Source organism: Dromaius novaehollandiae, chromosome 14 (genome assembly GCF_036370855.1).
Source record: "Dromaius novaehollandiae isolate bDroNov1 chromosome 14, bDroNov1.hap1, whole genome shotgun sequence".
NCBI classification, from domain to species: domain Eukaryota; kingdom Metazoa; phylum Chordata; class Aves; order Casuariiformes; family Dromaiidae; genus Dromaius; species Dromaius novaehollandiae.
In genome coordinates, this window is record NC_088111.1 from 3,245,329 (window position 1) to 3,259,107 (window position 13,779).

Consider the following 13,779-nt stretch of genomic DNA (forward strand, 5'->3'; position numbering starts at 1 on the left):
CGCGGGGCATCCTGGGAGCTGTAGTTCTCTCCCGCCGCAGCGTCTCTCGTGGAGGCACTTTACGGCAAGACGTAACGGAGAGGTAAAGTGCGCCCCGTCCCGCCACGGTTTGCGACAGCGGGAGCGCGGGAGCGAGAGCTGTGGGGTGAGGAGAGAGTCTGGGGGGGTGACAGGAGGCCCTATCCCGGGGTGAGGAGAGGGTCTGGGGGGGGGGTGACAGGAGGCCCTGTCTCAGGGTGAGGAGGAGGTCGGGGGGGGCTGATGGGGGTCCCTGTCTCAGAGTGAGGAGGGGGTCTGGGGTGAGGAGAGGGTCTGGGGGGGGTGACAGGGGGCCCTATCCCGGGGTGAGGAGAGGGTCGGGGGGGGGTGACAGGAGGCCCTGTCTCAGGGTGAGGAGGAGGTCGGGGGGGTGATGGGGGGCCCTGTCTCAGAGTGAGGAGGGGGTCTGGGGTGAGGAGAGGGTCTGGGGGGGGACAGGGGACCCTATCCCGGGGTGAGGAGAGGGTCGGGGGGGGGGTGACAGGAGGCCCTGTCTCAGCGTGAGGAGGAGGTCGGGGGGGGGTGATGGGGGTCCCTGTCTCAGAGTGAGGAGGGGGTCTGGGGTGAGGAGAGGGTCTGGGGGGGACAGGGGGTCCTGTCTCAGGGTGAGGAGGAGGTCGGGGGGTGGGGTGATGGGGGTCCCTGTCTCAGAGTGAGGAGAAGGTCTGGGGTGAGGAGAGAATCTGGGGGGTGACAGGGGGCCCTGCGGAGGGTGAGGAAAGAGCCTAGAGGGGACGTGGGGGCTGTCAGGGGTTAGGAGAGAGTCTGGGGGGTGGCAAGGGGGCCTGTTCTGGGGTGAGGGGCCTATCCCAGGGTGAGAAGAGGGCTCGTCCCGCGTGGGCGGCCGGGAGCCTGCCCTAGGGTGAGGAAAGGCTCTGTCAGGGTGGGAGGGGGTTGAGGGGGGACCCTGTTCCAGGCTGTGGGGGGCCAGAAGGAGGGCAGGAGCCACGGGTTAGCTGTTTTTGTTGGGGGAGTGAAGATGCCCTGCCCAGCTCAGCTGCTCCTTGCAGATCTGCTGTGCCCAGAGGAGGCTGTGGCGTGACTCGCACGGGGGTGGCCTGACGGAGGTGTCTGCCCGCCGGATGCCATGGGCCCCCCCTAGATCACTGGTTAAAGATCCATCAAGCGGCCTTTTAGGGACTGCTCTGTGTGCTACAGGGGATCAACTCCCTTGGGAGGAACTGGTCCCAGCACGAAGATACAATAACATGTTTTGGCACTGTGGGAGCTGTCACCATCGACTGTAATGAACTTTCAAGTGAGGCTCTTTGCTAGCTGTGGAGTCAGGATGCTGCCTCAGCCCCGGCGTCTCTTCTCCCGGGCTGCAGAGGATATGACGTTAGAAAGGGTCCGGAAGGTCCTGTGCGTGGCTGAGAAGAATGATGCTGCCAGAGGAATTGCAGATCTTCTCTCCAATAGCAGAATGCGACGGGTAGGAATATATCAATTCTCACACCTCCTTATTGCTTGCTAATACTCCTACAGATCCAGCTTAACTGTCTGGAGACGGTCAGCCCCTCAGAGCATGGTTCAGCTGCGATGCGGCTCAGTCCTGGGCTCAGCTATATCCGTACCTTGCGTGCAGGCCTGGCCTGCTCTGCAGAACTTGACAGGGGTGTTTCAAATCTGCACATGCAATGTCTTGCACTGTTTTTGTCTCTGGCCTTTTCTGACCTTGCCAGGGTATGCTAACCATTTTCATTTGTGAAGTGGACAAACACCGCTTGCCCAAGTATATTTTGGAAGTCTTGGACTCCTTTTTTTGTTGTGTTGGAATTCACTGTTGGAATTCAGCTCTCCAGTTGTGTTCTGTCTCTCTCTGCCGTCTCTAAGCATTGAGCTCATCTGTGAGGGTTCCCTGTGTTTTTCTGGGCTTTGCAGTGTATGTGAAAGACATTAGGAACTGAAACTATCTGCTGGCATGAATTTCCTAGTCAAAAAATGTTGCTTCTGCAGCATCAGCAAGTATCAGGGGTTTATGGAAGTTCACGTAATAAAGCAAAGATGGTCTGTGGTTTGGGGAAGAGGAGTTCAAAGATCTCGTCTTTCTGCTGCTGCTTTGTTTTGTTACCATTGACAGTTTGCATAATTACTTGGTATTTCAGTTTACCTTATACCTAATACCTTTTGATAGACTGCTTAGAAGAGCTACTGTTTGTGAAGTGTTTCTAGGCCAGAATTGTGTTAGAAATGCAAGGTATTATTGAGAACCTGAGCACTGATAGCCCAGTCAATGAAGATACTAACATACTTCTACAGAAGAAGATGCAAATGTTTGTATCCAGTCTAGAAACTTCCACAAATCTTGGTCAGGTGAAAGGTAGTCTTGGGGATCCTGGGCCGACACCCTAGCTGTGGTTTGGAGCAGGACAGTTATTTGTCAGGAACGGGGAATGTTTGTCTTTGCTACTGGCCAACCCCATTAAAACCAATCATTCTGCTTCCTACTGTCTATCTTCACCATCCGTGGAGTGATAACCCTGGCTTCCCCTTCAGGCATGTTTTGAAATACTCTTACAATGGAAAGCATCGTTTCCCTATCTCTACAAATGATGTTGGCAACTTCCTTTCACCCTGTCTTGCCTTTGCATTTTAGCTACAACATCCAATTTTCTCTTGCCCTGTACTTCTGTTTGTTCTGTCCCAGCAGTATGTATGACTGAGATGAGATGTGTTTGATTTCTGTTGGAAGCCTGAAAAGCAACTTTCCTTTTTTTCTAGAGAGAAGGGTTTTCCAAGTTCAACAAGATCTACGAGTATGACTATCCGATGTTTGGCCAGGTACAAGTTTCTTTCCTACCCCTTCTGGCTTAGAAATGTGCAAAATATTAATTATCAAAAGCCATTTGTCAGAATTTATGAAATGCATATCCAGGGATGGGGACATTTGTCCAAAGAAGATGTACAAAGGAGTCAGATGTTCTTTTGGCTCAACCACTGACCTGTTGTATTGCCTTAAGTCTTTCAACCTTCTGTTCTTCTATTTTCCATCTGTCAAAAGGCATTTTGTTATTTAGAATTGGGAGCTTCCTGCACAGATTCAGGATGATGATATGGGTTTAGCTGCTTGTGGAGAGAAAATGACAATAGCAGGAGGGAGATATCACTGATTTTGTGTGAATTGAGAACTGCATCAAGACTGTGGGCTCAGGGCAGTTTTTAGCAAAAGATAGACACTAATTACCTTGCTCTGTCTTTTGCAGAATGTTACTGTGGTGATGACATCCGTGTCAGGACATTTACTGGCTCATGATTTTAAGTTGCCTTTTCGCAAATGGTTAGTACTCAGTACCCCCCCCACACTCCTGCCCCAGGAGGAAGGGTTGCCATTCTCTGCTTTTAATCCTGAGCTGAGCAGTGCGGTGCAAGTCCCAAGGCCAGCCTGTAGAACAGGGCTGAGGTAGTCAACATGGAGCACGCTAGCTAGTGTGAATGTTTCCCCAGGAAATATCTTGGTGGTTCCCCTTAGGCAACACGTTTTTGTCAACTAAAAGAGACGGTACTTCAGGTCCAATAGTAGAAGTCCACACTCCTGGAACAGGAAGGGGCCCTGACACTGTGCGTTTCAAGTAGCCATGTCGACCAGGATTATAACTATTAAATTCTATATAGGATAATTAAAATATTGTACCGAATGACTATTTTCAGTGTGTTTAAAAAAAAAAAAAAACTAAACCCAAGTTAAAACAGTGATTAAAATACACTAAGGCAGCCCCAAGGAAATAAGCCAATTCCAACAGCTGATTGACATTTGTGTGTTCTTTGTTCAACTGACAGTTGTCCTGGGAAGCAAGAGTTTTTATCTGACTTGCCTCAGTTTTGTTCTCTGTACTTGAAATAAGAGAAGTTGCTTGTTTAGGGATGCTTTCTGAATTTGTTTTTCTCTGTGGTAACATTTTGTGTCTATTGCTTTTGAGTAAATGTAACTCAGCATTTCACACAAGCTCGAAAGTTGTCTAAGGCAAGGTCCATAATGTTAGATGGGTTCACCCTTCCAGTACCTGAGCAGCACCTCCTTATCAAAGAGCACCAGTTAGTCTCTTGCAACATATTTTCGTTTTTATTTGTTATGCACGCTACTATCTTCTGTTTACCAGGCAAAGCTGCAACCCCCTAGCACTTTTTGATGCTGAAATTGAGAAGTATTGTCCTGAAAATTATGTGGATATTAAGGTATGTACTTGTAAGAGTTTCCCTGAAACTCTTGAGTTCAGAGATTGGTTCTACAAATGTTGTCTCAGACAGAGGGAGGATCATACCTTTGTCCTTACCTTCTAAGCCTCTAGGATTTAGAAAATTCCTTCTGTGTTTTGTAGGACTATATATGCTGTTCATCTCTGACATTGAAAGTCTCCTGCTAATGCACAATTAGTGCAGTAAAGGGACAATTACTTTGTTAACAGTAAAATTTTTTTTCTAATTGGTAATTGTGTCTTGTTTTTTATAAAAAAGGACATTTTCAGAAAACAAATTGTGTGGTACAATCTGATCCAAGTCATGTTTTTAACAAAGAGATAGATGTAAATAAATGACTCAGTCCTTTTGAAAGCTGCCTAATCTCATGAGAGACACGATTACAAAATGTTATTGCAAAAATTTATCTCTATGGATACGTGTTGTATTTTATGTTCAGTTAGTGAGTCATTTTAAAATTAAATGACAAAGCAAGTGGTCTGGCATGTCTCATTCTGTACTGTTTTCTCTTCTCAGAGAACCCTCGAACGAGAAGTCCGTCAATGCCAAGCTCTGGTGATCTGGACTGATTGTGATCGAGAAGGAGAGAACATTGGTTTTGAAATAATTCACGTTTGCAAAGCTGGTGTGTAGAGCGTCTTCTGTATCAATCTGAGTTCCATTAAAATGCTGATTTAACAGGTATTGCTGCTCAGAGATCTAATAATAGAGCCATCTTCTCCATGTCCAGGTTAAATATGTTGATTGTAGAGTGGGGTACACCAGAAATGCATTCATGTATTGGAAAGCTATAGAATAGGTTGACAGCATACTCTTTTTAAGACAGCTGCTTATTAATCACTCTTTTCGATTGTCATTTGAGTCACTTTTTGATTTCTCTTTTTGTCTGACAGTAAAACCAAACCTCCGAGTTTTCCGAGCTCGTTTTTCAGAGATTACGCTTCATGCTGTCAGATCAGCCTGCGAGAATCTCACCCAGCCAGATCAAAAAACTAGTGATGCTGTTGATGTCAGGCAGGAGCTGGACCTCAGGATAGGTATGTAAACACACCCTGGAGATGAAAAGAGGCTGCTAGGCTTGAGCTGCTGCGTACACCTCTTCTGAAGGGAAGTGAGCAAGAGTGTGGTAGGTAGACAGGCGATAGACAGCACCAGCTTTACCAGTGTGCAGTTCGTTATCTTTAAATACCTGCACTTGCTTAGACTACTGTGTAAACTGGATAGCTGGCCATTATGGTCTTCCTGGCTTCTCATTCAACTGCACTGAATTCACATTGTTAAAGCCCAGCAATGGATGTTTCAAAATCATCTGCAACTCTATCCTCTATGCAAGACAGAAATGCCTGAACTCCAGTGTTGTAAATCTGATTTTTTTTTTTCTTAGATCAGAAACAACTAAGTCACATCTCCCGTTTTACTGGAAAAAACACACTCTTTGAAGCACATGTTAAGTTTATAGTTCGTGCATAGCTGATAGGCTTCTGCAATTTTGGTTTCAGAGTATTATTAAAAAAAAAAAGCTCTGAAATGGTGTGTGATTATGCTCTGTTTTATTATTCAATTCTAGCATCCATTTTATTTTCTCAGGTGCTGCCTTCACCAGATTCCAGACACTGAGGCTCCGGAAGATTTTCCCTGATGTTCTAGCAGATCAACTGATCAGCTATGGTAGCTGCCAGTTCCCAACACTGGGGTTTGTAGTTGAACGCTTTAAAGCCATCCAGGCCTTTGTTCCTGAAGCTTTCTATAAAATCAAAGGTATGTTGGGGGGAAGCGAGTACTCAGCTCCATCTTACAGGGTTTGGTGTGTTTGAAAAGAAAATGAAACCTAATATTTAGTATAAAATATGAATTGGAGGAAAAGTATCAGGGCAATGAACAAACTGTGGTGGAGGTGATTTCTTCTTCCTTTGCCATGATCATTCAGCAGAGTCGGAAAGGTTCTCCAGAAGTATGACCCCATTGCCTCTGCTGTCTTTGAATTGTGTTATTACTGTATGCATCACTCCGATCTGTTTTCAACTCAGTGACACATGAACACGAGGACAGCACTGTGGTCTTCAACTGGAAGAGGAATCGACTCTTTAATCACACAGCATGCCTGGTCCTTTACCACATGTGTATGGAGGTAGGAAAGTTTGTAAATAGTATAATCCAGTATCAAGCAAACATTTCCAGCATCTTTCTTGCTCAAGTTATTTAAAGAACAGTCCTTAGATTTTGCGTTTTGCTTACTCTGTGTTTAGGATCCTGTGGCAACTGTTGTTGAGGTTGCAAGCAAGCCAAAGAGCAAATGGAGACCTCTGCCCCTGGACACTGTGGTATGTTTGATACACAATGCTAAAAAGACTTAACTGAAAGGAGCTTTTAACATATATTTTACTCACCTCAGAATTATGCCACAAATGCATTTTGTTCTGGCTCTTCTCAACACAGGAACTTGAGAAGTTGGCTTCCCGTAAACTGAAAATAAATGCCAAAGAAACCATGAGAATAGCAGAAAAACTCTACACTCAAGGGTAAGATAGGTAGATTTGGGTGTGCTGGCTTGATAAACTCAATTTTTTAAAAAACAAATGGCTTTTAATCCAAAATGGGAAGTGCCTCAGAGCTCTTCCTAAAGTCCTCCTTTGCCTTTCTTAAGGTTCATAAGCTATCCCCGAACTGAGACCAACATTTTTGCCAAGGAGCTGAACCTGTCTGCCTTGGTACAGCAGCAGACGCAGGACCCAAACTGGGGAGCGTTTGCACAGAGGATTTTGGATCAGGGTGGGCCAACCCCTCGGAATGGAACCAAATCAGATCAGGCTCACCCTCCCATTCATCCCACAAAATACACTGCTAGCCTGCAGGTGAGTTTAATAAAAGCAGAGATAACTTGATAGTTTGTATTGCTTGATGTATAAAGCTGGGAGTCTTAGAAATATGGCCGTTAGTGTAGTATCCTGGACCTGGCATCTCACTATTATCTCTTGACATCTCACTAACACAGAGGAGACTGACACTTTTCTACCATTTGATATTAGGGGAATGAGCAGAGACTATATGAATTCATTGTGCGCCATTTTTTGGCTTGCTGCTCTCAAGATGCCAAGGGACAGGAAACAACTGTGGAGATTGACATTGCTAAAGAGCGATTCATCGCTCAAGGACTAATGATCTTGGCCCGAAACTATCTGGAAGTCTATCCTTATGAGAAATGGAGTGATAAGGTAACACCCTTGGATATCATAGATGGGAAAGTTTAAAGTATTTGGAGTTTAAATTTGCACTTGATTGTACTAATGTGAAAGCCTCTCTCCTCACAATGTCCTTTGACAATTCCTGGCCCCACTAGCTGTTTCATTCAGAGTCATCTCTGTTGAAAACCTGTGCTGTATGTTGTGGCAGTTTGGGATAGAATCTTCCCCTTCTGACACAACAGCAGGGACCATACAGAGCTGCTTCCGTGGGGGGTTGACCTGACTTACCAAGAGGAGCTGTAATTGCTGTTCCATGGTATCTCTAGCAGCTCGTTACTGGCTAATCCTGAGGACCCCAAGGGCTGAATTTCCTGCAGAACAGGGTGCTGCTGTGTTACTGCATTGGCTTGCTGTTAGTTATTATTATATAGTTAATGCTGTTAAAGCTATACTATAGCTTGTATAGTGCTGTTAATGTTAGTATTTTGTCTTCAGCGAGTGGTGCAGAAGGTAGTTTCACAGAGATTCTCCTTTCTTCAGGTTATCCCAGTATATCAGAAAGGGTCTCGCTTTCAGCCCACCACAGTGGAGATGGTGGACGGAGAAACCAGCCCTCCATCGCTCCTCACCGAAGCAGATCTCATTGCGCTCATGGAGAAACACGGCATCGGTCAGTATTGGCAGTGTGATCTTAGGCTCTCCTGAGAGCTTTGTTCATATGCTTCTCCTTCTCAACTTGTCCAATACCAGTTCTGTCCCATCTTCAGACTAGGGAATTTTCTAAATGCCACTTCAGATAAGAAATCACTTAAGTATTTGGAGCAAAGGGATAGTAGAAACCTGTGGGCAAAGTCCAGAGATCCTGAGGAGTCTGCAGAGCATCCCCAATTAGATACCTTGTGGGACATACAGTTTAGGGTCTCGGGTGTGCCTGCCAGCAATCTGTTGGCCTTGGTGCCAGCAGGAGTTGAGGATGGTGCTGCTCCTGGCCATAAGTTCTTTCCTTCTTTTTCCCATTTAGCACCTTGTGTTTTGCAGTAGACACAGGGGGAAAAAAATCACTTTTTGGCATCTCGTTCCACTAACAACCTGGCTGCTTTCAGGGACTGATGCCACTCATGCTGAGCACATCGAGACCATTAAGCTGCGGATGTATGTGGGCCTTACTGCAGATCAGAGGTTCCTCCCAGGCCACCTGGGCATGGGACTGGTTGAAGGTAAGGGCAGTGCTTTCTAGGTAGAGGACAGGTTCCTCACTCACTCCTTCATTTCAGTCACCATGCCGTATATTCCTCAGGCTATGATTCCATGGGCTATGAGATGTCCAAGCCGGACCTTCGAGCTGAGCTGGAGGCTGACCTGAAGCTGATCTGTGAGGGGAAGAAAGACAAATTTGTAGTGTTGCAGCAGCAGGTCCAGAAGTACAAGCAAGTCTTCATCGAGGCTGTGGCTAGAGCCAACAAGTGAGTCCCATCTTTGCCCTCCTCTGTTTGCTTTGCTGTTCTGGGAGGTGTAAGCTTCTGGGGCTCAGTCTGGAGTGGAGTGGGTTCCCATAACACGGTTTCCCTGGAGCTCTATCCAGCATGTGCAGGCATTTGCAAGGGAAGGGATGACTCGCAGTATGGCACGCTGTCATGAGCTGGTGCCATCTAACTGCCCATCTGTGTTTAAACTCATTGGATTAAATTCAGAGCTGGTCAAAGGAAAGGCAACATGCACTGACCTGTTTCATGGTGCACTCGCAGCTAGTCTATAGCAGTCATCACGATGAACTGATGTACTTGTGCAGATGGCTGGATCCCAAAGGGGCTGTGCTGAGGACAGAAGGCACCGATCCACTGCCTGGTTACTCTTTGCAGAGGAGACACAGGATGTTGTGCTTGTTTGTTTTCAGATTGGATCAAGCCCTGGCTCAGTATTTTGGACAAGCCACAGAAATTGCAGAGCAAGAGGAAGTCTACCCAGCAATGCCAGTTCCCATTCGGAAGTGCCCACAGTGCAACAATGATATGGTCCTGAAGACCAGGAAGAATGGCGGGTTGGTAGTCTTCCCTGCTGCAGAAAACCTTCTGTGTTGGTTTGTGTCACTGGGCATTGTTCATTTACCTCTCCTCTGTGCAGCGCATATAACAGCCTGGGCTACAGCTAGCAGACTCTACCGACTACACAAACTTAATGGACTCAGCCGAACCTCTCTCTCCAGTACATATTTGCTCTTAAAAATTGTTTTGACAGTTTCTGTAGCAAGTGATAGCTGAGGAGAAGAGGGGAGAACGAGTTGCTGACTGTCTTGACTTTGCCTCTTCCTCATTCAGTCCCTTTATCCCATGGCAGGTTCTATCTCAGCTGCATGGGCTATCCAGCTTGTAAAACTGCAGTCTGGTTTCCTGACTTTGTGCTGGACGTAGCGAGGGATGAGAGTGTCTGCGCTGTGTGCACACCCCATCCGGTTCACAGGTGAGTTGTACTAGTTACCTGTTACGCAAATACAACCACTCAGACAGTACCTGCTAGCCATCAGGGCCAGAGACTTCCATGGACCAGGCTGGGCAGCTCTTCTGTTCCAGTCTTGGAAAGCCAGAGCAGTGCTCCCATGGCTGGAGGATGGTAAGAAGAGGGAGGAAACCAGTATAAGTATAGCAGGAGAGAAAAAGGAGGAAAAAAAAGCTTAAAACTAATCAAGTCCAAATCAAGCTTGGTTGATGAGGAGTTATGTGAACAGTGAGACTTTTATTCTTCCTTTTAGGCTGAAATTTAAGTTCAAGAGAGGCAGTGTCCCACCCATGATGCCCCTGGAGTTTGTCGGCTGTATTGGAGGCTGTGATGAGATGCTAAGAGAGCTCTTGGACCTGAAATACTCACACAGGTCATCCCAACCCGTGTGCTCAGCCAGCCAGCAAGCTAATCACTTGCAGGCCAACCACTCCTTTCACAGAGGGGCCGGTGGCGAAAACAGGCATGCGAAGAGGACCACAAACCTGGCATCAGGACACCTGCTATCCTTGAGTTCAGCAAGGGCACCCAGGCCTGCTCCTTCTGCAGCTCCAGATGATGGGAACAATGCAGTGACGTGCAACTGTGGGAACGAAGCAGTGCTGCTAACAGTGCGCAAAGAAGGGCCCAATCAGGGCAGGCAGTTTTACAAATGCAGTGCCAGTACCTGCAACTTTTTCCTCTGGGCTGATCAGCAGTCGGAGGACAGAGGCAACGCAGCGCCGCCAGTCTCTGCACCGCACCGGCCCTTTGGGGGAAGAGGCCCAGCAGGCTTTCAGAGCCCAGGAGGAGGGAGAGGCCCAGAGCTCTTCGGAAGCAACAGCTCCGATTCAGGAGGTGGGGGCGGCACAGTCTGCAACTGCGATCAGCCAGCTGTCACGCGCACCGTCCAAAAGGACGGGCCTAACAAGGGGCGGCAGTTCCACACCTGCTCTAAACCCAGAGACCAGCAGTGTGGCTTCTTCCAGTGGGCAGACGAAAACACGGCACCAGGTAAGGCTGGGCTTGGAGTGAGAAGCGAGGGCTGGGGACTGTTCTTAAAGCTAAACTGAAGAGATACTTGTCATATACAATTTTAAAAAAAAAGTTGGCACTGCATAAGGCTATCATAGCATGACAACTCTTATAACAACTCTAAATTTGACAGACCAGGTTTGTCTTTTAAAAGAGCTGGTCAGCAGCATTATAGCATTTTTAAAATGTTGCTTGTAACAGTCAAATCTGGCTTACCTTCCTTTGAATGCCAGCAGAATACAGTGTTGCTTCACACATCCACCAAGATCTGTGCTGTGAGTTGGAGCACCCATGACTCAGTGGATGAAGCCCAGTACATTTTCCAACAGTCTGTTGGGGGATTGTCCTCCCAAATTCTGGTGTTCAGCTTTGAGAAAGCTGTTTGATTTGATAGAGGGTTGAAGCAGCAACACCGCTTTTGGAGATCTTAAACCTCGTTATGTCATGCCAGGAAAGCCATGCTGCTCCCTCTGGCCTAGTTTAGGAATGCAGTGAAAAGCCAAGTCTTTCTGAAGCTTTGATCACAGCTGAGAAACTGAGTGTGGCTGCAAGGGAAAGGTGGTGAAAGCAAGTACTCAAAGGGCTGTTAAATCACAAAATAAGGATCTGAAAGAAAGGGCACTGATGCCAAGGAACTGTAAGCAAAGTATAGAGGTAGAGATGTGATCTGAGAGATCTTTAATGTTGGCTTCTTCCTTTTGAAACATTAGGCCCTAAAGGGCTAGAATTAAGTTTTCAAAACTGCTGAAAAACAAGTTTTTACTCTGGCATGTTTTGTTGTTTCTGCTTTGGCTGTAGACCAGAGCATGCAATGAGAAAGATGAGTTTTCCTGTTCTGATCCTATGTTTAGTTAGTATTGCAAGACAAATGGGCAGCATTTAAATTCAGACAAATCTGAAGCAAGGGTCGTTTCAAGAACAATTTGAGGGGCTGGGATGGTCAAATCCTCGATCTACTGCCATTTTGAACCTAGCTTCTGTTTCTCAGCTCCTTGTATCAAAGGTACTTACATCTACTTTGTTTCTCTCTAGGAGCTTCTGGAGATTCTTTGAACCATTTTGGGAGCAGTGGATACTCTAGAGAGTTGGGAAGTAAAGCTAAGAGACCAAGCAGTCTCTCCTCAGCAGCCACTGCCAAGAAACCACGGACCTGTAGCATTTGCCACCAGCCTGGCCACACCAGGAAAACTTGCCCTCAAGACCACTGAGCCCCAGATAGACATCTCTTGAGAGTCTGAAAGGTCCAGGATTGCAAGCTGCTATGGCAGCAGTTACTGCTGAAAGGAACTGGAGTCTATAAGCCGCTCTGTGTTCAGTGCTTTCTAGAAAGGCTGGTAGTTGTCTGCTCCTGCCAAGGGAGAGCATGCAACATGAGCCTGGGCAGCAAGAGTCAAACCAGCTTTGGAAGGTGGCTCCATTATTGGCATCAGCCTGTGGTTTCAGCTGCTCTTCCACTGAGCTGATCAGGGTACTCTAAACATTACAAGGAGGCATTTGGAAACAATGTGGGTCTGCAGAGAAAACAGCACTGGCTCTGCCTGCAGCTCCCACTGCGGTGGTTGCTTCATGCAGCCTCTCTCTATGAGCAAGAGCCAGGTCTTAGCCACTGGGACAGCCACCAGGGCTGCTTTGCTCTGCTCAGTCCCTGGCTTTCCACAGTGTGGAATTTTATTACAAGCTGTCCTTCTAAGCTGAGGTTATCTGAGCAGTGTTCCCCTTTCTTTCTCGTCATAGCCCAGTACCTTCCTTACCTTGGTTGTCCCTGCCTGAGATACAGAGCCAGGTGCAGAAAAGACAGATCTGGTGCTTGCCCTGAAAGGGAAGCTCAACTGAAGTGCTCAGAAAGAGCCTGCATTTTAGACAGCTCCTGAATTTGAAACTAAGTTCTTCCTCAAGCATCAAGGCATGCTTATATGATGCTGCTAGTTAATGGAAGTTATTTTGGTCAAACTAATAAGGTTATAATTAAAAGATGATTTTACTTTAACTTTGTTACAGTGAATCACTCTTAACTCCGCCTTGTTACTTCTTCATACTTAAAATAGTTGAGCTATTACTATAAAAGTATCCACACAGATTTTGCTCTTTCCATTCACTCACTCATCGGAATAAGAGCTTTCTTGGCAGAAACTCCCTGTGGCTTTATTTAGAAGTGAGCTGCAGAAGGGTAGAGGAGGAAAGTGGTTTATTAGCTGCATCTGTTGTAGTGGTGCTGTCCAGGGAAAGATGGACAACTGGCTGAACCTGAAGAGATTACTTCCCCCCGCTTCAGTTAGTTTAGACTGAACTCCTTCAGAGAGCCAGGCTACCTCCTCCCTCCCGTTTGGGCTCCCTTTGTACATCAAAGCAAGTAGAACCACAAAACTTTCTCCTCTGCTGGAGCTCAGCATTCATCTTTTTCCCTAGAGCCTCTGGTGCTGCTAAAGACACCTCTAGCAACCCTGCTCTTTCCCAGACACAGAGCAGTTCCTGTGGGTCAGCACTAAGGTGCAGCGAGGCACATGTTTCAGCCAGCTGAAGCATTTCTAGAGGGTAGCCTGAAGGAGGGGAGCTCACAGTAGCACAGGGGGGCTCTAAAGTCTGCATGAGGGAGAAGAGCACCTTTAACTTTGCAGCAGTTCTTTGCTGTCAAGCATAGCTCTCTGGTGTAAGGTCAGGAGAACCCACATTCCATTTCATGGTACCCTCACTCCCACTATTAACAGCTGTAGCCTAAAAATACAGGCCTGCCGGCTAAAATAACAGGATTAAGAGGCTTTGTAATGCAATATAGAGCTGACTAAAGCGTGGCAGAAGCCTGGGCAGCAGTCTCCTAATGGCAATAGCAGTAGAAAGCAAGCATTTGCATAGCATACAG

The 13,779-nt window shown here is 46.8% G+C and overlaps 1 protein-coding gene across 2 annotated transcripts; it reads left to right on the forward strand.

The window, feature by feature from the left end:
• Nucleotides 1-72: 72 nt before the first annotated feature.
• TOP3A (DNA topoisomerase III alpha) lies at nucleotides 73-12,909 on the forward strand. 2 transcript variants are annotated; one of them, XM_064520087.1, is made up of 20 exons: nucleotides 73-145; nucleotides 1,050-1,471; nucleotides 2,761-2,820; nucleotides 3,243-3,316; nucleotides 4,137-4,212; nucleotides 4,750-4,858; nucleotides 5,127-5,270; nucleotides 5,821-5,991; nucleotides 6,261-6,361; nucleotides 6,480-6,554; nucleotides 6,670-6,752; nucleotides 6,878-7,085; nucleotides 7,260-7,445; nucleotides 7,956-8,085; nucleotides 8,519-8,632; nucleotides 8,713-8,878; nucleotides 9,310-9,453; nucleotides 9,750-9,872; nucleotides 10,162-10,901; nucleotides 11,955-12,909. In XM_064520087.1, the coding sequence occupies exons 2-20, from the start codon at nucleotides 1,286-1,288 to the stop codon at nucleotides 12,128-12,130; spliced, it is 3,066 nt and encodes a 1,021-aa protein (XP_064376157.1). In that variant the 5' UTR covers nucleotides 73-145; nucleotides 1,050-1,285; the 3' UTR covers nucleotides 12,131-12,909. The 2 variants fall into 2 exon arrangements, with proteins under 2 accessions (XP_064376157.1, XP_064376158.1); XM_064520088.1 differs by lacking the exon at nucleotides 7,260-7,445.
• The last annotated feature ends 870 nt before the right edge of the window (nucleotides 12,910-13,779 follow it).

What these genes read in the sequence shown, in the direction of transcription:
- TOP3A (XM_064520087.1), top strand. Translation starts at nt 1,286, where the DNA reads ATGAACTTTCAAGTGAGGCTCTTTGCTAGCTGTGGAGTCAGGATGCTG. An exon ending in CTCTGCCCCTGGACACTGTG is followed by an intron (nt 6,555 to 6,669) that starts GTATGTTTGATA and finishes TTCTCAACACAG; the next exon opens with GAACTTGAGAAGTTGGCTTC. An exon ending in AATACACTGCTAGCCTGCAG is followed by an intron (nt 7,086 to 7,259) that starts GTGAGTTTAATA and finishes ATTTGATATTAG; the next exon opens with GGGAATGAGCAGAGACTATA.